At 47.2% G+C, this 26,727-nt stretch overlaps 2 protein-coding genes across 3 annotated transcripts; one reads left to right on the forward strand and one right to left on the reverse strand.

Annotated features, from left to right (window-relative positions):
* Positions 1 to 623: 623 nt before the first annotated feature.
* On the reverse strand, positions 624 to 26,471 carry LOC117533940 (cytosolic 5'-nucleotidase 1A-like). Its single transcript, XM_034197974.1, has 6 exons — positions 26,325 to 26,471; positions 24,922 to 25,074; positions 15,968 to 16,097; positions 3,145 to 3,267; positions 2,594 to 2,778; positions 624 to 2,038 (listed from the first exon to the last, which is right to left on the reverse strand). Exons 1-6 carry the CDS (start codon positions 26,469 to 26,471, stop codon positions 1,703 to 1,705), a joined length of 1,074 nt encoding a protein of 357 aa, XP_034053865.1. The 3' UTR covers positions 624 to 1,702.
* On the forward strand, positions 9,294 to 14,239 carry LOC117533931. 2 transcript variants are annotated; one of them, XM_034197969.1, is made up of 2 exons: positions 9,294 to 10,839; positions 10,958 to 14,224. In XM_034197969.1, exon 2 carries the CDS (start codon positions 11,065 to 11,067, stop codon positions 13,342 to 13,344), a length of 2,280 nt encoding a protein of 759 aa, XP_034053860.1. In that variant the 5' UTR covers positions 9,294 to 10,839; positions 10,958 to 11,064; the 3' UTR covers positions 13,345 to 14,224. The 2 variants fall into 2 exon arrangements, 1 of the variants encoding a protein (XP_034053860.1); XR_004567133.1 differs by lacking the exon at positions 9,294 to 10,839 and having other exon boundaries at positions 10,894 to 13,759; positions 14,116 to 14,239.
* Positions 26,472 to 26,727: the final 256 nt, after the last annotated feature.

A 26,727-nucleotide genomic window follows, 5' to 3' on the forward strand; every position in this document is an offset into this window, starting at 1 on the left:
TCATCCTTACTCATAATTAATTAAAAAATATTTCAGTAGAATATCTTTCATTGGCCAAAACTAGATCAAGTGTTACCATATTCATTAGCCAACATGTATATCATATTTTATATTGCGTTCAGGCTGTTGATTACAGAATGCAGCAGATTATTACAAAATGTGGGTTTTATTACATAATTACGTGAAAATTGTCTTGAGTCATTACATAATGTAATAGGCCTTTTCTTTTATTCTTTCCTTTCTACACATTGATAGAAAAAAACGAATTCAAGATATTTTTTAATCAGAACATGCATTTCTCCTCATAATTGTGAACATATCTTGCACTCATGTTCGGAATATATGGTACGTACATGGTTTTTTATAAATCTGAATATATAGTGCATACATGTCCCCATATAATTGTGAATATATAGTACATACATGTCCCCATACAAATCTGAATATATAGTACATACATGTCCCCATACAAATCTGAATATATAGTACATACATGTCCACATATAAATCTGAATATATAGTACATACATGTCCCCATATAATTGTGAATATATAGTACATACATGTCCCCATATAATTGTGAATATATAGTACATACATGTCCCCATATAATTGTGAATATATAGTACATACATGTCCCCATATAATTGTGAATATATAGTACATACATGTCCCCATATAATTGTGAATATATAGTACATACATGTCCCCATATAATTGTGAATATATAGTACATACATGTCCCCATACAAATCTGAATATATAGTACATACATGTCCACATATAAATCTGAATATATAGTACATACATGTCCCCATATAAATGTTAATATATAGTAAATGTATATTCACATCCATACACAACCAATATATTGTATATATTTACATATTGTAGCCTTTATTTAACCAGGTGAAGCCCCTTGAGATCAAAAGATCTCTTTTTCAAGGGTGACCTGCAGATTACTCAATATATGAAAAGCGGCAATTACTGATATATTATTCCATATATTGTAATATATTAACACAGTATATTATTCTATATATCTTCAATATATTTTGTAGATATGAATATATTTTTTTTTCCTGTTGATTATTAATCAGTATCAGTTGATGAAGCAAACAGCAAGATTTACTTTATTAAATCTTTTCAATTAACTAGTAAATCAGAACACTAAATAATGTAATATATTGACAGCTAATATATGGGGAAATATATTTTCTTTGTTTAAGCTTCCTTATAGTTAAAGTAATTAAATATTAGTTCCCACGCCATACAACTTAAAAGAATACCCTTAATTATCATACATCATATTCAACTCATCTTTAGAGAGGACAATTGAACAACAGGTGATCAGACACTCATCAAAGGATCAACATCAACGTTTTAATATACCATAAAACAACACCTCATAAATATCAGACACCATAAAACAACATGTCATAAAACATACCACCTGTCAAGACACGTCATAAAAATATTAGACACCTGTCAGTACACCAGACATCAAAGGTTTATTGGGGGGTCATAAATCACAGCTATGCATACCAATGTAACAGAAAGGGTTATTTATATAATTAAACCGATTTTTTGTTTGTTTTATCTGAGTATTTGAGGGTATTCTCTTAATACCTTGAAGGCCCTGACGGTTCACCACTGATAAAATAACAGGTAAAGATACAGTTGTAACCCAGTGAAGTTCAGGCTACTTTGGTGCTGGTTCCTGAGATATCCCACAGGGCACGTGGCATGCTACTGTCCCGATTTTCAATGCCCCCTCCACATGAAACATCTGGTCATCAAAGAAAATGTGCGGCCTGATCTTCTCAAGCACGGGGCCCTTGGGTGCCCCTGACAGAAAGTGAGCCTCATCGATCTCCAGACCCCACGAGTACAGAGTTTTCAGAGCCCTGGCAGCAGGGCTGGGTGCCCCGCGAGAGGTCACCAAGTAAGTCCGGATGGGGCAGTCCTTGCGCTGACCTTTGTCATAAAACTTCTTCTGCAGCTTTTCTAAAGCCTCCAGGAAACCTTTCAGGGGTCCCTGCACAAAGAAGAAGGAATAGAGTAAATCCAAAGTCTCCCTTTTGATAGTTTTTATATTATTAAGGGCCAACTCAAGATAGAATCTGCCTGATTGGAATAATCTGTGCCAAAGAGAGAGTTTACCAGCATTTCTATGATAACTTGGGTCTTCGATCATATTTCATACTGTAGTTTATCATGTATTTTGTAATTAACAGGTTAGTTCCTGAGACCTGGTATAAAGTGATATCACAACAGCACTCAAATATGGTAAGCAGTAAGCATTTAGGATAAAGACAAACCCTCAGATGAGCCAAATAGCAGTGAAAGGGCAAATGGTACAATTATAAAACTAGTTTACAGACCAAATACACATTTTTATTGTAGAGATGTCACTATGATTCCCAATCCTAGAAATTACTTTTATTTGTAGACTATGAGGTAATAGAAATGACCGTCAAAAGTACTCACTAATACCTAAGTTGTAGTAAACCAGTCATTTCATTGAATGTAGTACAGTACATTTACAATAGTGGTGTGATACTGATAATTGTCTCTTTTGTGTATACTTTACATGTCCCAGAGGCTTGTTCTCGTGTTCCTTCTCATACTCTAAGAACTTCTTCAGTTTATGTGACTTGTAAATGCGCTCAGACTCATCAGAGAAGAGGACGGCGTCACCATCGAAGGCGACTCGCAGCTGGGTGTTCGACACTTCTGTTATCTTCTCTGGGGTGAGCATGATAGCTGCTGCTATACCTGAGTGTGTTATCAGAAACAAGTGTGTATAAATACATGTTACATACCATATAGCAGAGATACTCTCTTTGGCCTCTGTAGTGCAGTCATATAGCTTCTTGGAACACTTTCTATGATGCACATACAATATAATCATACTTATGATGCAAAATATCTGATTATATAGCACTGTTTTGTTTTAGTTTACTTTCACACTTTACTGGGTCGCGGTTGTTTAACCCTGTGACATCATGGCGCAAAGGTAACAATAACCAATTGCTAATGTACATTGAACCCTACTGCTGTGATTATTTTATAAAGCATTATGAATATTGACAGGTGCTTACAACTCTGGACAGTGCTAGCCAGCTTCTCAGTCATATGTACCTTCTTTCAGAGCTTCTCGAACCTTGTCTGGATCAGAAGACAGGTACAGGTTAGTGTGGAAGGCCTTCAAGTAGCCTATGGGACTGTTCCCTCCCGTCATACAGTAGCGCTCGATGAACAACTCTGTGGAGAAGAGGAATCAAAGATCAGTTGATGTGCATTACATTCAAGATATGCAAGAATAAAATGAATTGGTGCATATATAACCTCATATTTTTACATTCATAGCTGATCACTTTCAACATTAAATACTGAATGCCGGTGGTGGCTGGCAGAGCAGCTAGGCGCACACGGCGTCGGCCCATTGCTAGAGTCCAGCCACATCTGATCTTTTGCTTTTTCAGTCATTTACACAATGAAAACTAAAGGTTTTTACTTTAAGGTTTTTATGTTGGATGGTAATGCCAAGCATGCATAATATATTTTGATTTGCGTAGTTGCAGTTACAATACAGCATGCTAACACTAGTTCTGTCTTACAGATCTAGATTACACTACTGATTCAAAACTATATCGAGAATGAACAAAAAGACCAACTGAACTGTATCAACAATCTGATGGCTAAAGTGATGGCTTGAAAATAGTCACTCAGAAAAGGAACCAGTGATGCTGGATGAGAATATACACAAGACAAAAGGGTGTGTCACAAGCCTTTATCACTCATGTTCAGGGCCGGCCCTAGACTTTTGGGGGTCCTAAGCGATCTTTGGCGCCCCCCTCACTCTAGCGCGTTCTCACTACAACACGGAACCAACTTTTGTCTTATGATGTTAGCATAAGCACACATATTGTATAAATAAGCATGCAAACACCGTGGACCGAACCTCCTCTAGGGGGGTCCGGGGGCAGGCTCCCCCGGGAAGATTTATTGTATAATATTTAAGTTAAAAGCATCAATCTGGTGCACTTTGAGAGCAAAATTAAGAGATCTATGGATACATCTCTCAACACCCATATGAAACAGAACTGTAAACAGATTTTTCTTTATGGATATTTTACAAATCACTCCCCTTTTAAACGGTATTCTTGTTTTGTCATATAGTATTTCATAACTGTTTTTCATGTATTCTCTCTGGCTGTCCATCTCATAATGTTCACAATTGACACAGCTGTCATTAGGAATATCATTCTGAAGAATTATAATTTCATGCAAAAATCTGTCACAAAAAGAGGTTGCACATTTAAATGCAGGTGTTGTTATGGCAACGTCAGTGGCCAAACAGCCACATTTATTTACTGCTGCAAATACGTTCAAACATGCTGTCGACACGTAAAGCAGTGGCAACTATGCCACCATTTCAGCTGACTTTTTCTCAGAAATATTGTCACATAACATCCATATATTTCAGTGCTAGGTTGATGCTTAGCTAAGCTAACTATGAAACACTTTAACTGACAGGACTCAGGATCAACTGTGTACTGTAAGGTAGCTTCATGTCGAACAGTAAGTCAACATTTCCCAGAGCTTTCTTTGAAATCACCAGGTAACGCTAAAAAACATTACATTTAGATTGTATGACAAAGTGTTTAGTTAATATATCTGGCTAGCTATAGCTACTTGCTAACGGTTTAGCTTGTAATTTATGCGTTGCTTACATGTTCGCATAACTTGGAAGTTTACTGACATTTACATACCTTGTTCACCTGGCTCAAGTGGTGATTCTGGGTTGTTGTGTGAGCCACCACTTGAGAATTGTCGTATTTTTTAAGAAAATGTTTGCTTATGTCCATCTTCAAAAACTCTGAGTCCGACTGACAGTTTATTTTAAACATTGTCACAGCTCACAGGATAGGTACCTGTGAGCCAATAAGACGGATGTGTGGTGACACGTTATTGGACATAATTCACCTTGCTTATTGTGTTGCCACACGGACCCTTTAGTGGGGAACACCTGTAGCTTTAGCTGCCATTCCTGCTAGCTCATCAGGCAGAGCAGTGCATGTGTTAACCTCTCTGATATTAATGGATAATAAAGATTGGAACTCCATTCTTAATACACCGCCTCCGACTCTCTTTTCACGGCACTACACTGGTGACCCTGACTTTTCCGAGAAAGTTTCCGGAAAATTAACGAACATGGCTGAGCGCGATGTTTTCATAAAGCTGCCGGAATTCTGGGAGCACGCCGCGGAGGCATGGTTCGCACACGTGGAGGCACATTTCGCCTGCCGACAGGTCCGTGATGGGGACCTGAAATACTACCATGTGGTAGCAGCGCTGGGGAGCTCCACGTCGTCCAGGTTGGTGGGATTTATCACAGACCCCCCACACCATGGCAAATATGAGGCGATTAAGGCCCTTCTCCTTAAGACATTTAGCTTATCTGCTAAGGAGAGGGCCCGCCAGATACTTGACATTCAAGGCCTAGGAGACAGCAAGCCTTCCCAGCTAATGGAGAAAATGCTAAATCTGCTAGGGGGGGAAGATCATCGGATATTATTCACGGAGATTTTCCTGCGTCACTTGCCTCCCCGGGTCCAGACAGCGCTGGCCAACACGCCTGTCACGGACCCCCGTCCCTTGGCTGAGGAAGCAAATAGTTTTTTCCTGGCTACACAACAGCCCGGTGCAGAGACGTTAGCCGCGACGCTCAGCGGCCCATCTGCAGTCAAGAAAGCGTGGCGGAGGCAGGACACGGCTGTATCGAGCCGGCGTGGAGACACCGGAGAGTGCTTTTACCACGCACGTTTCGGGACAATGGCGAAGAAATGCATCGCCCCGTGCAGCTACAAACCCCCGGGAAACGGAGGGGCCGGCGCTCAGTAGTGGCCCTGAGCGTCGGCGGCACGTGCAGGCTCCTCTTCGTCAGCGACAGCGTTTCGGGGAGCCTGTGTTTCTCAACGGAGCGTAGTTCCAAGGTCGAGTGAAGACCTCACCCGGGGTGGGCACGGACCGCGATTGACGACGGCTAATGGTAGTCCTATTCGCACGTACGGCGTGAGGTCTATGTGTTTGTGCATCGGAGGACAGCGTTTCAGCTGGGATTTTGTGACAGCGGACATTTCTTTTCCCCTCCTCGGAGCGGATTTTTTGTGTGCTCATGGACGTTAAGAATAGGCGTTTGGTTGATGCCTTAACGTTTTCTTCCCTCGTGTGCACACTTGGCAGCGCAGCATGGGCTCGCTGTCGGGGGCAGACACGTTTCTCAGACTGTTGGCCGAGTTTCCAGACCTGTCGCTGCCCACCTTCTCTGCTTACCACTAAGCATGGCGTGGAGCACCACGTCACTACCGAGGGGCCTCCTGTCTACGCCAGGGCCTGGCGGTTGAACCCTTCTAAGCTGGCTGTAGCGAGGGTGGAGTTCGCAACCATGGAGTGCCTGGGCATTGTCCGCCGCTCTGACAGTCCTTGGGCTTCCCCCCTGCACGTCGTCCCCAAACCGAACGGCGGGTTCTGCCCGTGCGGGGATTACCGCCGACTCAACGACGCCACTACGCCTGACCACTATCCGGTGCCGCACATTCAGGACTTTTCGGCGCATCTGGCCGGTACGGGGGTGTTTTCCAAGGTGGACCTGGTGCGTGGATACCACCAGGTGCCCATGCACCCTCTGGACATTCCCAAGACAGCAGTGATAATGCCTTTTGGACTTTTTGAGTTCCTGCGGATGCCTTTTGGACTCAAGAATGCTGCTCAGACGTTCCAGCGCCTGATGGACTTGGTGCTGCGGGACCTGCCGTTTGTGTTTGTCTACCTCGACAACATACTCGTCGCCAGCGCTTCAGTGCAGGAGCACCTGTTCCACCTCCGAGCCCTTTTCACGCGGCTCAACGAACACGGATTAATCATCAATCCTGCAAAGTGCCAGTTCGGGGTGTCTGACATTGATTTTCTGGGGCACCGCGTCACCAAGGGCGGTGCGGCACCTCTGCCGGCGAAGTTGGAGGCTGTTGCGGCTTTTCCTCGCCCGCTCACAGCCCGGTCGCTCCCTGAGTTTCTGGGGATGGTAACCTTCTACCACCGTTTCATCGCCCGGGCCGCACACATCATGTGGCCGCTGTATGAAGCATTGAAGGGCAAGACCCCCGTCCAGGCGATCGACTGGACGGCAGAGGCGGACGTCGCTTTTGCTGAGGTCAAGACCGCGTTGGCTCAGGCGGCTTTGCTGGCACACCCATCATCTATGGCTACCATCTCCATCACCACGGACGCGTCGGACTACGCGGTCGGCTCGGTGCACGAGCAGTGGGTGGAGGGCGCTTGGCAGCCGCTCGCCTTTTTCAGCCGCCAGCTGACGCCCAGAGAACGCAGGTACAGCGCTTTTGACCGTGAGCTCCTGGGTCTTTATTTGGCCGTCCGGCACTTCCGTTTCATGCTGGAAGGCCGGGAGTTTACGGCGTTTGTCGACCACAAGCTACTCACTTTCGCCATGTCTAAAGTGGCGGAGCCTTAGTCGGCACGTCAGCAGCGGCAGCTTTCATACATCTCTGAGTTCACCACAGACATTAAGCACGTGGCTGGCAAGTCGAACCTGGTTGCAGATTGCCTCTCCAGAGTCGTCATCGGAGCCGTCCAGTTGGGCCTGGACTATACTCGCATGGCGGCGGACCAGGTCACAGACCCCGGCGTCCAGGCTCTGAAGGTGGAGGGCGCGGGGCTGCGCTTGGAGGACGTGGTGTTCGGCGACGCGGGCATTACCCTCCTGTGTGATGTTTCCACGGGCCTGTCGCGGCCAGTCGTTCCCGCCAGCTGGAGGCGCTCTGTGTTCGAGTCAGTGCACGGACTGTCACACCCCGGCGTTAAGCCTTCGGTGCGCTTGGTGGCCGCGAAGTTTGTCTGGCATGGGCTGAAAAAGGACGTGAGGACTTGGGCTGGTGAGTGCGTGGCTTGTCAGCGCGCTAAGATGCACCGCCACACGAAGGCCCCTTTGGAGCGTTTCCTGGTGCCTGAGAGGAGGTTTGACCACGTCAACATCGACCTGGTTGGTCCATTGCCCTCCTCTCAGGGCTTTTCCTACCTCCTCACCATGGTGGACAGGACGACCCGTTGGCCGGAGGCGGTCCCGCTCGTTTCGACGTCGGCCGCGGACGTTGCCCGGGCCTTCATTGCAACGTGGGTGTGTCGTTTTGGCACCCCGTCGGACATTTCCTCAGACAGGGGCTCTCAGTTCACGTCCGAACTCTGGAACGCCGTGGCAGGCGGTTTGGGGGTTAAGCTGCACAGTGTAAGTGTTTTGTTACAGCTAAGTTTACTCTTGTTTGCATCTTCTAGGCTATTCTTTGTGTGCCTATTGTGCCTAGTCGTGGTCCCTTTAAGAATCAGGATGACATCATCAGATGGGTGTGTCAGGTGATCATTAGACAGGAAATAGGCAAAGCATGGCTCTGTGAGCAATGTGTTATTGTTTGTTAGAAATCCAGCTACATCTGCATACGTCTTAATGCCTTTGATCGCATCGTATGTAAGTATTGTTTATGTTTGTGTTATTAACAATTGCAGATGATTATTTTTAGGAAATATTGTATTATGTGGTGTTTAATGCTGGAGATCTTCCGAGTTGTCTCAATATTGTACAAGGCTAATGCAAGGAGAGTTAAATGAATAAATGTACAAATGGTTGATTATATGTTTAAAATATGATGCCATTTATAACTGTTTAAGTTCTCGAATTACAATAAATACATTAAAAAGCTTACAGTAAATATAACAAGGCAATTCAATTAATGTTAAAGCTGTGTTGATTTATATACATTGTGCATATTTGTGTATGTAGAAATGATCATAGAATTGATTATATTTTGTCTTGTTTATTTTTAGTTTCACACCTTCCTTATATCATTAAACCTGTGGGCAAAGGATTCACGTCTTCAGAGTCTTGGTGTACGGAGGGAGTTTATCTGGCTGTTAAGATATATACACTACATATACCGGGGACAGCACAGTGAAAATACGGCATTCTAGCGGGCAGGACAACGCAGTGTAAGCTGGCAGACAATGACAGCATCTTCACATACAGCCACTGGATGACCGTCAAAACAGTGTCTAAAGAGAGGTACACTATCAGACGGTGCCATGACAGAAAAGGCTTCTTCGCTAAACACGCGCTCCCGTGTTTCAGGCTCCCAACTACGATCAAGAGCATCATCAACTGGGTCCGCTGCAGTCAGGGCACGAGCGAGAGCAGAAGCAGCTAAAGCACGTCTTTCCTACGCCGAAGAGGAAATGAATCTAAGGCTGGATAAAGCTAAATTGGAAGCATCTATGGAAATGCTCAACATACAGAAAGAGACAGCTGCGGCTATAGCTGAAGCAGAAGTATTTGAAGCTGCTGAGGATTTAGACATTGAGAAAGAAAGGAGTAAAAACTGTTTAAGCTCTGTATCATTGGAAGCAGCATTACGCACACAGCAATATGTTGCTGACCAAGCCAAAATAACGGAGGCTAAACCTCAACTAAGTGATCATTATGTACCAGCAATTACAAAGCCAAGTCCTGGCGACAGCATTTCACATTCACAGCTCAAACCAGAAGCCAAACCTTTCATTCTCCATCAAACCAATCCTGGATCTCAATCACCTCATATTACCTCACAGCAGCCTGGCATCAACGGAGACGAGTGTGCTCGTGGTTCACGCAATGTAAAGTTTGAGAACAACCGTTGTACTCCTGGACAGTATTACAGACCTCAAAACCAGAGTGGTAATCCTTCCTCATCGCCCCATCCCATGTCTCCAAATTACAATCACGACGACTCAAACCTGAATGACTTTGTGAGATATTTTGCACGGCACGAGCTTGTTGCTACAGGTTTGCTTCAATTCAATGAAAAACCTCAGAATTACAGAGCATGGAAACGGTCTTTCCAGACCGCAACCCGGGGTTTAAACCTGACACCAAGTGAGGAGATGGATCTTCTGCACAGGTGGCTTGGTAACGAGGCAAGACAACATGTCGAACAGATAAGAGCAATACACATAAATCACCCTGAAGCAGGATTAGCAATGACATGGGACAGACTCGAGCGAACATATGGCTCACCAGAAGTCATTGAAGACGCTCTGTTCAAACGCATTGACACCTTTCCTAAAATAACAAATCAAGATTATTCCAAACTGACAAAGTTAAGTGATCTATTAATGGAACTTCAATCTGCCAAAGCAGAAGGAGACTTGCCTGGTCTCTCCTTCCTCGACACAGCCAGAGGCGTCAACCCAATAGTTCAGAAGCTTCCATTCGGTCTGCAGGAAAAGTGGGCATCAGTCGGTGCATCCTACAAGCGGCAAAATCTTGTCCACTATCCACCCTTTGACTTCTTCGTGAACTTTGTCAGCCAGGAGGCTATCATGAGGAATGATCCAAGCTTCAACTTTGCCTCCCACACAGACACAGCTAAACAGAATGATAAGACAGGTTGGAAACCAAACAAATATCGGGAGGTCTCTGTCCACAAAACAGAGATCTTCCCCGGAGTCGTTACTGAAACCGGTGAGCCCCCAACGAGATCTGAGGACTTTGATAAAATGTGTCCGATACATGAAAAGCCACATCCACTCCGCAAATGTCGTACATTCCGAGCAAAGCCCATTGATGAGCGTAAGGCATTCCTAAAAGAGAATAATGTGTGCTTCAGATGCTGTTCTTCATCATCACATTTCGCGAAGAACTGTAAAATGAAAATTCAATGTTTTGAATGCAAAAGTGAAAGACACCATACAGCACTTCACCCTGGACCCGCACCCTGGATGGAGGAGGTGGTCCCTGCTCCAGAGCATGGCGGGGAGGAGGATAAAACTTCACCTCCTCCTCATGTCACCACCAAATGCACAAACGTCTGTGGCGGAGATCTGGCAGGTAGATCCTGCTCCAAAATATGTCTTGTAAATGTATATCCATCAGGCCACAAAGACAAAGCAATTAAACTGTATGCAATTTTGGACGAACAGAGCAACAGATCATTAGTTCGTTCACAGTTCTTTGAAATGTTCAGTGACCAAAGTCCGAGTGCTCCTTACACATTGAGAACATGTGCTGGAGTGAAGGAATCAGCAGGAAGAAGAGCCAGCGGCTATGAAGTTGAGTCTCTGGATGGAACTGTCCACATCCCATTACCCAGCCTCATAGAATGCAATGACATTCCTAACAACAGAAATGAGATCCCAACCCCTGATGTGGCTCTCAATCATGCACACCTCAAGTCAGTGGCGCACCTCATCCCAGACATTGAGCCACAAGCCCCTATCATGCTTCTCCTGGGTCGGGACGTTATCAGAGTTCATAAGGTTCGCAAACAGATGAATGGCTCACACAACCAGCCTTATGCTCAAAATTTAGATCTGGGGTGGGTCATCGTAGGCAATGTTTGTTTAGGCAGCGTTCACAAACCATCATCTATCAACACCTTCTACACGAAAACCACAGACCTACAGCGTCCTACTCTCTTTGAACCATGCCCTAATGCGTTTCATGTTAGGGAAAAATACAGTGACACCCAAGTTGCCAATCATCCTTCTCTGGATGCAGAGGATAGAACCGCCTGTGATGCCGACCACATTGGATGCACTGTGTTCAAACGGACCAAAGAGGACAATCAGGTGACTCCTTCCATTCAGGATGCCGCTTTCATGAAAATAATGGATAATGGGTTACATAAAGATGAAAACGGCAGTTGGGTAGCGCCATTACCCTTTAAAAGTCCACGTCAACGGCTCCCCAATAACAGGCCTCAAGCACTGAAACGTCTCAAGTCCCTCAGCCGCAATTTTGAAAGGAAGCCTGAAATGAAAGAGCACTTTCTCAGCTTCATGGACACGATGTTTAAAAATGGTCATGCTGAGTTAGCCCCCCCTCTCGATGAAGAAGAAGAAAGATGGTACTTGCCAACATTCGGTGTGTACCACCCGAAGAAACCCAAAAAAATCAGAGTCGTGTTCGATTCCAGCGCCCAGTACAACGGTGTATCACTCAATGATGTACTGTTGACTGGGCCTGATCTAAACAACACACTTCTTGGTGTACTTATCCGCTTCAGGAAGGAATCAATCGCTTTCACAGCAGACATAGAACAGATGTTCTATAGCTTTCTGGTCAAGGGAGAAGACAGGAATTTCCTACGTTTTCTTTGGTTTCGTGATAACGACCTCTCTAAAGACATTGTTGATTTTCGCATGAATGTCCACGTCTTTGGTAATAGCCCGTCACCTGCAGTGGCTATTCATGGCCTTCAGCAGTCTGTTCAAGTCAAAGAGCTCAATGTCGACGCCGAGGTAAAGCATTTTGTGATGCGTGACTTCTACGTAGACGACGGTCTGAAATCTCTTCCGACGGTTGAAGCTGCCATCGACTTGTTAAAAAAGACACAGGACGTCCTCTCCAAATCAAACCTGAGGCTGCATAAGATTGCAGCAAACAATAAAGAGGTCATGGAAGCATTTCCATCCAAAGACCATACAAATGAGCTTAAAGATCTTGATCTTGGTGCAGATACACTGCCTATGCAACGCAGTCTGGGAATCATTTGGGACCTCCAGACAGACTACTTCCTCTTTAGTGTCTCAGATGAGATAAAACCTTACACTCGGCGGGGTGTTCTATCCACCACGAATAGCCTCTATGATCCTCTTGGGTTTGCAGCGCCAGTGACAATCCAAGGCAAGGCTATTATGAGAGAACTCACTGTTGAGGATGGTGACTGGGACACGCCATTGCCTAAAGAAAAGGAGGAAGCCTGGATATCATGGAGAGATTCTTTGTCAGGACTGTCTAATCTTTCCATCTCCAGACCCTATACCCAAACATCGTCTGCAGCAGCAGTCAGAAGAGAACTGTGCGTCTTCTGTGACGCATCAACCAAAGCTATTGCTGCAGTGGCATATCTGAAACTCACGGACGCAGCTGGAAAAAATCATGTTGGGTTTGTAATGGGGAAAGCTAAGCTGGCCCCCCGCCCCGAGCACACAGTACCAAGACTAGAACTGTGTGCAGCAGTTCTTGCTGTTGAGCTAGCAGATGTAATCTTAGCAGAACTAGACCTTCAGCTTCATGCTGTGACCTATTACTCAGACAGTAAGGTAGTTCTGGGTTACATTTGTAACGAAACCAGACGTTTTTACGTCTATGTCAGTAACCGGGTAGTACGTATCCGAAGATCTTCCAATCCAGACCAATGGTACTATGTGCCAACAGATCAGAACCCTGCAGATCATGCAACACGTTCTGTCGCTGCAGGTCACTTAAAATACACTAACTGGCTCTTGGACTGATAACACAGACTTTTCCCAACAAAGACGGGAAGGTGCGTCAGGTCGAGGTGAAGGTCATTAAACCAGGAGGGACTTCACTCTTTCTTAGGCCTATTACAGAGATAGTGCTTCTTCTCTCCCCAAATGTCTAGGTAATTTAGGTGTTCTAGATTCAGGTGACGTGTAACCACGCCAGACGGGGAGTGTTTTGTTACAGCTAAGTTTACTCTTGTTTGCATCTTCTAGGCTATTCTTTGTGTGCCTATTGTGCCTAGTCGTGGTCCCTTTAAGAATCAGGATGACATCATCAGATGGGTGTGTCAGGTGATCATTAGACAGGAAATAGGCAAAGCATGGCTCTGTGAGCAATGTGTTATTGTTTGTTAGAAATCCAGCTACATCTGCATACGTCTTAATGCCTTTGATCGCATCGTATGTAAGTATTGTTTATGTTTGTGTTATTAACAATTGCAGATGATTATTTTTAGGAAATATTGTATTATGTGGTGTTTAATGCTGGAGATCTTCCGAGTTGTCTCAATATTGTACAAGGCTAATGCAAGGAGAGTTAAATGAATAAATGTACAAATGGTTGATTATATGTTTAAAATATGATGCCATTTATAACTGTTTAAGTTCTAGAATTACAATAAATACATTAAAAAGCTTACAGTAAATATAACAAGGCAATTCAATTAATGTTAAAGCTGTGTTGATTTATATACATTGTGCATATTTGTGTATGTAGAAATGATCATAGAATTGATTATATTTTGTCTTGTTTATTTTTAGTTTCACACCTTCCTTATATCATTAAACCTGTGGGCAAAGGATTCACGTCTTCAGAGTCTTGGTGTACGGAGGGAGTTTATCTGGCTGTTAAGATATATACACTACATATACCGGGGACAGCACAGTAAGAGAATATTTTAATCTGATCAGTTTATAGAGTCTCTTATTATTCCTTAGAGTCTGTGATACTGCAAACATCTGCTTGTAGTCACTCAAAGACTCCTCTGTAGGTTGAGGTCACAGGTCAAACGCTTCTCCTATATCCGTGGGGGGGTTGAGACCTGGCCGCATCTCTTTGAGACAAGCAGATCATTGTCTCCCATCGGTTATTGATTAGGTAAACGTGGGCTTTCTATGGGCCGGCCTCTCCTCGTGTTGGTTAGATGTTTTGTGGCTTTTGGTTCAGAGATCGCTGGTGGAGCACTGGACATGTGTGAAACTAAGATGATCTCCCGGCCGTATTGTCTGTACTTTCTCCAATAAAACTCTCAGTGTTTTTGGCTAACAACGGTTCCAGACTCCTTCATTCTACCTCAACATTGCAACAACAGAAGTTTACCTTCACACACAGGACTACCGCTTACCACCCTCAGGATAACGGCCTCTGCGAGCGCTTCCATCGCTCCATGAAGGCGGCCCTCAAAGCCGGCCTTAAGGACGGGAATTGGGTCGACAAGCTGCCCTGGGTGATGCTGGGCCTGAGGACTGCGCCTAAAGAAGACCTGCAGTGCTCTACGGCTGAGATGGTCTACGGGCAGCCGTTGAGAGTTCCAGGGGATTTCCTCCCTAACGCATCGGCTCCCTGGTCGGCGTCGGCCCAGCGGGCTTTCCTGCAGGACGCCGCTGAGGCCTTTGCTCCGATCCCTACTACTCAGCACGGTACTCAGGTGTCCCAGGTTCCCGCAGAGTTCCGCTCGGCGGAGCACGTGTTCATCCGGCACGATGCGCACAGAGGCCCCCTGCAGCCCCCTTATGATGGGCCTTTCCGGGTCTTGGAGCACGGGGACAAACACCTGGTGGTCGACCTGGGTGGCAAGGCCGAGCACGTCTCGGTGGACCGGGTGAAGGCTGCTCACCTGGACTTGGACCAGCCTGTGGTGCTGGCTCGACCTCCGCGACGGGGCCGCCCCCCGGCCTCGTCCCCTGTCACGGATTTAAGACCTGTTGTTCCGGTCCCTCCCCTTCCGGGGGCCGCACAGGCGTAAGTCACTTTTCCGACTCCCGTGCTCAGGAGTCGTGGGGGTCGGCGTGTCGTTCCTCCCCGCCATACTGATTTTGTTTATGTGTGAATTCTGGGGGGGGGGGCTTGTGTGGTGACACGTTATTGGACATAATTCACCTTGCTTATTGTGTTGCCACACGGACCCTTTAGTGGGGAACACCTGTAGCTTTAGCTGCCATTCCTGCTAGCTCATCAGGCAGAGCAGTGCATGTGTTAACCTCTCTGATAGTAATGGATAATAAAGATTGGAACTCCATTCTTAATACACCGCCTCCGACTCTCTTTTCACGGCACTACAGATGTTTATTTCCATTCAACTCTCTGGTTGGTCTGGTGCCTTGCCTCTGTTGCATTCACTGAACACGGGAAATTACAATCCTGCCGTCCTTTCTAGTGTCATGATGAGGTTCAGGTAAAGCACGGTTAATGTATTACATTATTGACTCAATAATATAATACATGCATACTAGGCATATTAACACAATTAATTAAACATACTTATCACGGCGATGGTGTACTGAGATTATTATTATTTATTTGTTTTGCTAGGGGGCCCTTAGTGGCTGCGGGGCCCTAAGCGGCCGCTTATGTCGCTTAATGGGTCGGGCCGGCTCTGCTCCTGTAACTCACGGTGATGATTGATGGTCTTGATAAGTCTTAGGCCAGCGTATGGATGGTTGTTGGTCATGAGCACCACATCAAACAGCTCCTTGCTGTCAGGGTAAAGCTCCTTCAGTTGAGTGTTCACAGCCTCCAGAGCCTGGCAACATGACAAAACACAGATTTCAGCTATACAAAAAAAAGATACTCTATGCCACTGCAGTGGGGATGTGTGTGTGTGTGTGTGTGTGTGTGTGTGTGTGTGTGTGTGTGTGTGTGTGGCTACATGTGCACTTCACCACACAGCCTCTGTGAGGGAGCGAGACAGAGAGAGAACAAAGTTATATGATGAGGCCCTCTGTGTCGAGAGCGTCGTCGTCGCATCAGTCTTCGTGATCTGCCTGTATGGAGGGGCGGCCCTGCGAGTAGAGTAACGAGTAAAGTAACGAGTAAAGTAACGCGTTGATTTATGTAGAGAGTAACGAAGTAAAGTAATATATTACTTTTTTTGAGTAACAACAGTGTCAAACGCAGCGCTGAGATCTAATAATACTAACACTGAAGTTCTGCCACTGTCTGTGTTTAAGTGGATGTCAATGAAGACCTTAACAAGAGCAGTCTCAGTGCTGTGGTTTGGATGAAAGCCTGACTGGAACACATCGAAACAGTTATTTAAATGCAAGAAATTACTGTTGAAAAACAACTTTTTCAATGATTTTACCTAGAAATGGGAGGTTTGATATTGGCCTGTAATTGTTCATTACTGAAGCATCTAGATTATTCTTTTTTAAGAGCGGTTTAATGACTGCAGTTTTCAGGGCCTGTGGAAAAATACCTGAGTGAAGAGATTTGTTAACTATATGAAGTAGATTTGAGGCCATGCAAGGAAAAACATCTTTGAAAAATCCTGTTGGAATAATATCAAGGTAGCAGGAGGAGGATTTCAGAAGTTGTATAATGTCCTCTAGGTTTTTATCATGAATCTGATGGAATTGTGTCATGGTGTTTGAATTGATATTAGGTGGACATAGGGACAACACATTTGCTGTACCTGATGCAGAGGCACTGACTGCTTGTCTGATTTTCTGCATGTTGTCAGTGAAAAAGGCAAAATCATTGCACGCCTTGGTGGATAGAAGCTCAGAGGCTACTGACACTGGGGGGTTAGTTAGTCTGTCGACGGTAGCAAACAAGGCGCGTGCGTTGTTTTTGTTTTTGGTAATGATGTCAGAGAAGAAAGACTGTCGTGCGTTTTTCAATTCCAAATTATAAAGGCCAAGTCCCTCTTTATAGATTTCAAAGTGAACCTCCACCTGCGTTCAGCTTTTCGACACTCTTTTTTCTGTTTTCACGGTCATGGCCTTTCTCCATCGAGATATTTTCTTCCCAGTCACTTCCTTTACCTTAGTTGGAGCAATGGCATCTATAACATTTTTAATCTTTGAATTAAAATGATCTACTCGCTCATTTACTGAGATGTTAGCAGGGGCATGGAACAAAAAAATGTTTAGTTAAATATCGCTTTGTGGTTACCTCTTTTTGAACATTTTTGTGAACAGAAATAAAGCTCTCAAAGAAAACACAGGAATGGTCAGAGTGCAACATCAGTCACCACAACCTTAGAGATATTCAGACCCTTTAAGATAATTAAGTCCAGAGTGTGCCCCTTATTGTGCGTGGGCTCCATCACATGCTCAGTCAGTCCATAGCTATCAAGAACACAAAACAGTTCTTTAGCCCCTCTGTCCTGGGGGTTGTCAACATGGATGTTAAAATCACCAATCACAGCTCATAGAGTCACGACCTAACATCAAACACTGACAACAAGGAAAGTATCGTCGGGTTACGTATGGTAACCCTTGTTATATTAGCACAGGCGGAGCCCTCTACTGGACTCTATGGGTACTACCTTACCCTGCGAGCATTCTCCCACTGAGACTTCTATAGACGTAGCCGGCCTTGGGCGGGCCTACCTGAATGCGCGCGCATCACACCGTATAAAAGGAGGCCTCACCTCCTGACTATCATCCTACACCTCTCTTCAGCGAGCGGAATAGGACAGACAGTGCCCTGGGTAGAGGGCTCCGCCTGTGCTAATATAACAAGGGTTACCATACGTAACCCGACGTTATATCTCTCACAGGCTCCGCCCTCTACTGGACTCTATGGGTACAGTGGGTGGAGCCGCGATGTATACGCGCACTGTCGTCCAACAACAATATTCCACCCTACTGCCCCTGACCGGCTTTTATGGTCAGCAGCTGCTGCCCCACATTCTCCTTTAACCCGGTTGTAACCGAGGAGAAATCTGGGCTGTGGCTGACAGAGCACACCCTGCTGCGCTTGCCTCGCAGAAAGTGTGCTCAAAAAACAGTGCCGGGGGACCCCCCCCCGCCCATAGACGGATGGGGAGAGCCCCCTCGGCCCCGAATGGGCTTACTACACGCCTGCCTCCCTGAATCCCTAAGGATAACAGGGAGAGCGTCAGAGCCCACGTCCCACACTCAAACACTGACCCCGTGCAGAGTGTGTGGACTAAAGTGTGGAGGGCTACCCCCCTCCTGCCTCTCGACAGGAGGAGAGTAGTCCTCCAGCCCTGTAAGGGCCCAGTGCGCCCCCCCCCGCCCCTCCCGGGACCCTCAGAAGGCCCAAGAACAGCGAAGGCGCATTACGTCCGGGGAGGGGGTCAGATGCCAACTGACCCACAACCCCCCTCCCCCCTACCAGTCCTGTGTTGCCCCCGCAAACACAGACGAGGAGAAAGAGCCCGACATGTCCAAGAGATAAACCTTATGAAGGGGCCTGGCGTCGACCAAGACGCCGCTGTGCATATATCCTCCACACTCACACCGTTGAATAAGGCTGTTGACGCAGCCACAGCCCGTGTGGAGTGTGCACGAACCCCCGTGGGGCAGGCTCTCCCTGCCTGTCCGTAGGCATGTGCAATGCACTCGCAGAGCCAGCCTGCCAGGCGTTTCTTGGACAGAGCTTTCCCGATCACCCCGCCCCCGAAGCACACGAATAGCTGTTCGGTGCGTCTAAGGGTAGCCGTGCGCTGCACATAACATGCTAGCGCACGCACCGGGCAGAGGAGGTGCAGTTTAGCTTCCCTGGTCCCACCATGGGGGGGAAGACTAAAACCCCCTAACTGAATAGCCCTTGACCTGAACGCACTCCTTAGGCTCTTGGGCACAAAGGAGGGGTTCGGTCTGAGTGTCGCGCCGCTCTGGTCACCCCGAATCTGTAAACAGCTCGGGTGCACCGACAGAGCAGTTAACTCGGACACTCTTTTGGCTGACGTTAAGGCAAGAAGCAAAGCTGTTTCCACGACAATGCTTTCAGAGAGGAGAGCTCCAGAGGCTCAAACGGCCCAGAGGCCAGAGCCTCGAGCACTAGGGGCAGGTCCCACTGTGGGGTGGAGGCGTGCACTACTGGGCGCAGCCTCCTGACCCCCTGTAAAAACCGCGACATCAGTGGTTGACTAAAGGCTGACCTGCCGCCAAATCCCTCATGGCAGGACGAGATGGCTGCTGCATACACTTTCACTGTTGAATGTGCAAGCCCTCTGTCCACCAGTAACTGTAAGAAGGATAAAATAGAGCCTACTCACAAGATAGGGGCTCTATTCTCCGCTCCTCACACCATCGCTGGAATCCTAGCCACCTTGGCCTGTAACAGGCTGTGGTGGATCCAGCTCTAGCTGCCTGGATAGACTGAATAACACTATCAGACAATCCACCCTGTCTCAGCCTGTCCCTCTCAGGAGCCAAACCTGGAGAGGACGGCCGAGAGTGGGTAATGCCCCGATTGCACCTGCCTCTTGAGACATCGCCCCCAGAACTGGGGAACCGCCCAGGGCTGGCCCACCTTCATCTGTGTAATCTCTGAGTACCACGGCGCCCCAACGCGATCCGGAGCCACTAGGATGACTGACAGACGTTCTCGCTTCACTCTCCTCAGGAGGGGGAGAATGAGACGCAGCGGTGGAAAGGCGTATAGCAGCTTCCTTGGCCATGGCTCGTGTGCAAACGCGTCCACCCCCAAGGGTGGGTCGTCGCTCTGAGCCACGGAGAACCACAGGGCACAGTGGCTGTTTCGCCGGCTGGCGAACAGATCCACTTCCGCTCTCCCGAACTGGGCCCAGATTTGCTTCACCACCCTCGGGTGAAGCACCCACTCGCCTGGCAGGGGGCCGCTCCTCGACATGAGGTCGGCCCCTCTGTTCTCCAGTCCCGGGATATGGAAGGCTCTCAGAGATAACACCACCTCTGAAGCCCATAACCACAGCCTCTCCGCTGTGGTCAACAAGGCGGCGGAGCGGACTCCGCCCTGCCTGTTGATGTAAGCCACTGTGGTGCTGTTGTCGCTCCTGACCATTACATGCCTCCCTTGAATTAGGGGCCTGAAATGCTGGAGGACTAACATTACCGCCCGTAGCTCTAGGAGGTTGCTGTGTCGAGACTCTGTTAGAGCCCAGCGCCCACCTATAGCGCTCTTCAGGCAGGTCCCTCCCCATCCTGTTCTGGACGCATCCGTGAACACTGTGATGTAGGAGGTCACCCGTCCCAGTGGAGACTCCCTCCGGAGGTGATCCGGAGACCCCCAAAACCGGAGGTTGCCCTCCACTGAGGGGGGGATGGTCACCAGCCGCCGCCTGTGCCTCTTGGGATCCAAGCGCAGGCTGGAGAACCACCTCTGCAGGCGGCGCATATGTAGTAACCCTAACGGGACCACCATGTGAGCAGCCGCCATGAGACCCAATGTCTGCATGACAGTAAAAGCTGTCACTGTTGCCCCCTGTCGCAGCCTGCGCACCCCCTGAAGAAGGGACGCACGTCTGCTCTCTGACAGGGTAGCGCGCGACGCGCCTGCATCGAGCACCACACCCAAATACAGCGCCCGTTGGTGAGGTATGGGGGTGCTCTTTTTCCAATTGATCGCAAAGCCCAATTTGGTCAGGTGTGTGATCAATTGTGCTGTGCAAAACATTGCCTGTTCCCGTGACCCAGCCATGACTATGAGGTCGTCTATGTAAAAGAAAACTCTCATGCCGTGTGCGCGCAGCGGTTGAAGCGCTGTGGCCACACATTTGCTGAATGTGCGTGGGAATAGGGAATAGCCGAACGGCAGCCTGTTGTACTCGTAGGCTATTCCCTGGAAGGCAAAACGCAGATACTTTCTGTGCTCTGGAGCAATTTCTACATGAAAGTACGCATCTTTCAGGTCGATGGTGGTGAACCAATCGCCTGGCTGCACAAGCCCCAGTAACTATTTCATAGTTAACTTGCGGAATTTCCTGCAGAAAATGTGGCGATTCAGGCCGCTGAGATCTAGAATAGGTCTAAATTCCCCTGTCTTCCTGAGAACCAGGAAGTACATCATTTTCTCTGTGCTGAGGGTGCACAACAGACACAGCCTGTTTCTGTACCAGAGCCTGAATCTCTGCTGAGAGGAAACACATCTCCTCCTGGGAGGAAAGATTTACCTCTTGCATGCCCATAAAGAAGGTGGGTGTGGGACACCCACAAGACAGTGGTCCATGTGATACATTGGTACAGTGTATAGACATGTGGTACAGTGGGACGCTGCAAAACTGGAGTGAATGGCCCCGTTTCAGCGTCCTGTCCCTCCACCTTGTTAGCACACAGCTGAGTTTCCATTCCCTAGAACATTGTGTTAATGGACAAGCCCTCAGGTGAGGGGCAGCAGCTATGAAGCTGTGATACTCTCTGGTGACCCGTTCCGCCGCAAAAACTCCCCGCGAAGGGAAGATTTGCCCCTGGAGGGTTGACACAGAAAGGGCCGATTATTTACTGAGGACCCTGAACGCACCGCCACGCGCTCACACAAGAGCGCGCGCTCCACCCTAATGCTGTTCTCACCACTACGGTAAACAGCATTCATCGGAGTCTTTATAGGCGTAGTGTGTTTTACTAAGGTCCCTGAACGCACCGCCACGCGCTCTTGTGTGAGTGCGGGCTCCGCCATAATGCAGCCTTTACCACCACGGAAAACTGCATTGGAGTCTTTGCTCTAGGCGTAGTGTGTTCTCTGACAGCAATACGCCGGCCATAATGTCCCTGTACCCGCATAGTGCTCTCCCTTAGATAGCACTCCCTGCGGTTCATCCCTCTCATCTGCGCATGCCCACTAGCCACCTCCTTTACAGGAGCTGCAGCATGGGGCAGCGAATGGGGAATTTGTACGGTTAACATTGTGTGTAAGTGTGGCCCTTGTGGAAACAAAAGACACTTAGACTTGGATACAGATCAATCATTTCTATTAGAAAACGTAGTGATCTGTGCATTATACAGGGAGGAGGCGGGATTCGCCCCCCTGTCCCGGGCGGAGAGATTTTCTCCCCCCGCCAGCCAGATCCGTAAAGACGGAAAACCCGTCCCCGTGAGTGCCGGCACGCCGGTTCCACGGGGTGGGCCGAAGAGGTGGAGGGCGCCGCAGCCACGGGATCTCCGTGTCGGCACCTCTCCCTTCGTCTCACCTCTCTACTGAGGTCTTTGAACGCATCGTGGCCCGCCCTCGGGGGACGGGGGCCGCGCGCGCCGTCACAATGCCGTCTCTTTGAAACGGACATTATGGGGAAAAGTGGAATTGTGGTGAGAAATTACTCTTACTCTGGGATAAATGCAATAGTCTTTACTGAATGCATTTTTCCCACACACATACCTCACTCCAGAACTAGAGTTTACAAACGTAAACCACCGTTCTCCTGCGGGGGTCCCTGAACGCACCGCGGCCACTCTCACGAGGGCCGCGCGCCCACGTATTAATGCTGTATTTCCCATTGCAACGGTGAAATGCATTAATCGGGGCTATTATACCAGGCAAGGTGTGTTTTCTGACAACAGCACGCCGGCAATAGCGTCTCTTGAACCCGCACAGTGCTTTGACAGCACTCGGTTTATTCCACTCACGTGCACACGCCCACCTGCTGGCTCCATATACTGGGGTTTACAGCGGGGGCGGGGAGTGTAGGACAGTGTTTCTTCCTCTGGGAATGGGCAAGAAGCAGCCACGCTGCGACTATTCCTCATCCCGTGAGCAAGGAGATCGAGCCAAAGAGCCCTCCGTAAACACGGGGGCTCCCAGGAGATCAACACGATCCTCTTTGGAAAGTGCCACGCGGCGTGATATCCCAGGGACATCACACGGCGGGCAGCGGCGGCGGCCTGTGATGAAGTAGGGTCGACCCTATATCATGTGAAGCCACCGAGCACCGGTCCCCGGGGGAACCGGGCCTGGGGCAAGGCCCGTGGACCAAGCTACTTATTCGGCCTTGCGGCCCAATAATCGCTCTGACCTGGTGAGGCGGGGGCATCTCTAGCAATGAGTGAGTAGCCCACACACCCGCCGCCATGATCATCATCCAGGGAGAGTACAGCCCTGGGCGGTGGACTTCCATGGACGCCAGACCCGGAAGGAATGGCGAACGTGAATGGCACCGCCTCGGCCATATCCTGGTCCCCCAAACACTCGAATATAGCAGTGGCGACTCCCTGGAGGTATGATAACTCTTTTTAAACGTCTCTCAGTCTTTCGTGGAATCACCTCCGCTGCTGAAGAGAAAAGGATGATAGTCAGGAGGTGAGGCCTCCTTTTATACGGTGTGATGCGCGCGCATTCAGGTAGGCCCGCCCAAGGCCGGCTACGTCTATAGAAGTCTCAGTGGGAGAATGCTCGCAGGGTAAGGTAGTACCCATAGAGTCCAGTAGAGGGCGGAGCCTGTGAGAGATATAACTGCATTGGGTATACATATTGTGTGTGTGTGTGTGTGTGTGTGTGTGTGTGTGTGTGTGTGTGTGTGTGTGTGTGTGTGTGTGTGTGTGTGTGTGTGTGTGTGTGTGTGTGTGTGTGTGTGTGTGTGTGTGTGTGTGTGTGTGTGTGTGTGTGTGTGTGTGTGTGTGTGTGTGTGTGTGTGTGATATTTTTAAGCATAGAAGCAAAACTGTTTTCTCATACAATGCAATATACATCGCTTGTGAAGAGGGTTGATCATATTATGTTGCATTGTATTTCATGTGGTCTAAATTTGTGTCTTTATCTACCTTTTTCACATTCAATATATTTTACAAAAATGTATACAAAAAGAAAATAACACTCTTAACGAGGTGACAAAAAAGGCTCCAATAAGGCACAACAGAAATCGCTCACAACGTGAGGAACAAAACTTACAAAAAGTTTCAGGAGCATAAATCAGGCTTGTGACTAGATAAGCATTCGCTGATGAGCAGAGTACTGGCATGAGGACAGGACAAGACAAAGTGACAAACAACAAGGGGAGACTGGGGGATTTAAGCAAGAGGTAACTGGGCACAGGGGGAAACAATCAAGGGCGGGGTTGGCGGGGCTGGCGCTGATGAGCGCGGGAGACACACACAAGGGTAGGGTGTCAAGGAACCTGGAATGAAACGTAACAGTTGAGTGTCAAAATGAAACAGGAAGTGGGAGACAATACAATAATTGACTAAACAACAACATGAAACGTAACTGACTCAACACTTTTGACGGTACACAACACACCTCTACACACACATCGAACTGCCCGATTATTACGCCTTATTATTAGTTGTATGAAGGAGATGGAGGTCCCCACGAGGGGAATCATACATTTTAGGGTGAAGATTTGGTTAGGTTTAGGATTAGGGTTAGGCATGTGTTGGTTATGGTTAAGGTTAGGATAAGTCTCCAGGAAATGCATGTAAGTCAATGCAATGTCCCCTGAAGTGATGTATACATGGTATGTGTGTATGCGTGTGTGTGTGTGTGTGCATGTGCGTGTGTGTGTGTGTGTGTGTGTGTGTGTGTGTGTGTGTGTGTGTGTGTGTGTGTGTATGCGTGTGTGTGTGTGTGTGCATGTGCGTGTGTGTGTGTGTGTGTGTGTGTGTGTGTGTGTGTGTGTGTGTGTGTGTGTGTGTGTGTGTGTGTGTGTGTGTGTGTGTGTGTGTGTGTGTGTGTGTGTTCTCTGACTTTGACAAAGGAGAAGGCAGGGCCGGGGCTGAAAGGCTGCATTTCATGCTCCATCTGATACTTGATGTAGTCTTCAAGGCCCTGCTGCTCCTTCTCCATGTTGAAGAGAACTTGTGCCGAGATGCCGATGGTGATGGCATTCTCCGGCTTCGGCTAGAGTAAAAATAAGTTGCATTAACATCCAGCTTTAGTTTTTGTTAACAATCACAATTGCCTTATTTGAGATGAGCAAGACACATCAGCTAGCTTAGCATGAAGACTGTAATACGGAGAAACCGCTAGCGTGGCTTTATCGATATCAACGATATCTCTGTACAAGCCTTAATACAATTGTTGCCACACAAATGTTGTTTCATAAACAAGTTGTCCTTCTTTTTGTTGTTATCCAACAACAAACGCAGTGCATTATTAATATTGTGAGCAGTGGCACTAGAATATTGGAAAAGTGTTTTCTGATTTGCAGCTCCAAGTAGATATAAACTATTTCATAAAGGCTTTATTTAATGCCAACAGTGGGTAAACTGAGTGAGTTTTTGTGACAATAGAGGTGACGATGTGATAAGAAATACTTTCCTTTGCAAGACTCTGATAGTGCAGGCCCACATACAGAGTCGGCCTGTTAAGCATTATGACACTGGGACAACAACACAGAATATAGCACACTGTTTATAATGGTGATCACACTTTTGGTCATCATATTATAACCACAACACATTTTGAGGTTCTGTGGTTTTGTTATACTTTTGTAAATGATATTACTGTAAAGTCAGTAGTTTTTTAAAGACCAGATAATACCATGAAGATATTTTAACCTGAAACCTGGGGTTGAAAACGTACTTCCACTGCTTAAAGAGTATTTAACAAATATTTAGTTTCACATTTTTTTAACTTACAACTGAGACAACTCCCTACATCCTGTAAGGGACTGAAGTAGCAGTTGTTTTTGTCTTTTTTTGTGTTTTACTGCATCCTTTCCAGGTAAGAAATCCAAACAATATCCTTCACAGACAACCTTGCACCTGATATCAAACTAGAATTTGTATTTCATGCAAAAAAAGGCAAATTCTGTTGCACAGCATTCGCACTAACAAGAGCCCTCTGTGCTTTGCTCAGTTTCTAACAATAAAGCCTTTCTGAGTTTCTATCTCCTGCTTCACCTAACGATATCTCAACATAACTTTTTTTCTTACTGAGGCTTTCAATGCTGCACTAAATTCAGATGACAGGTCAGATCATGACCACCGGGAAATAAGCAGCCTCAAGTCCTGAACATAAATGTGTCTTGGCAGGCTTTCACTATCAAGTAAGAGAAACATAATTAAACTCCAACGTTTACATTCGCCTTTGCTGTCAACAACTCTGATACTGCAGCTGTAAATGGATGAAGGCTGAAGGATACTCACAGGTTTAGGTTGACAGGTGGTGGGCTTCAACTTGCTGATGCTGGTCAAGTCAGGTCCACTGGTCAAGTCAGGTCCACTGGTCAAGTCAGGTCCACTGGTCAAGTCAGGTCCACGGGCTGTCAGTGTGTCCCCGTTGTTTTGACTCATCTTACCTCCTCGGTTCTCTCTCAGGTACACACTAGCTCTCTTCTCTCTCCCTCTCTTTGGCAGGAAGTTCCCAGCTAAGTCCTTACTCACTCTTAAATATTCACAATTCAGTCCTGGTGCACACAAGAGATTAGATCACCCTGGCTATAGCAGCAGAGCAGTGGATATATGATATTCCAAAGAAAGATGATGATTGGAGAATAAAAAAGAGATGAAGAGAGATTTAGAACAATCTGTTAATATTACCTCCTGGCTC

Source organism: Gymnodraco acuticeps, unplaced genomic scaffold (genome assembly GCF_902827175.1).
Source record: "Gymnodraco acuticeps unplaced genomic scaffold, fGymAcu1.1, whole genome shotgun sequence".
NCBI lineage: Eukaryota > Metazoa > Chordata > Actinopteri > Perciformes > Bathydraconidae > Gymnodraco > Gymnodraco acuticeps.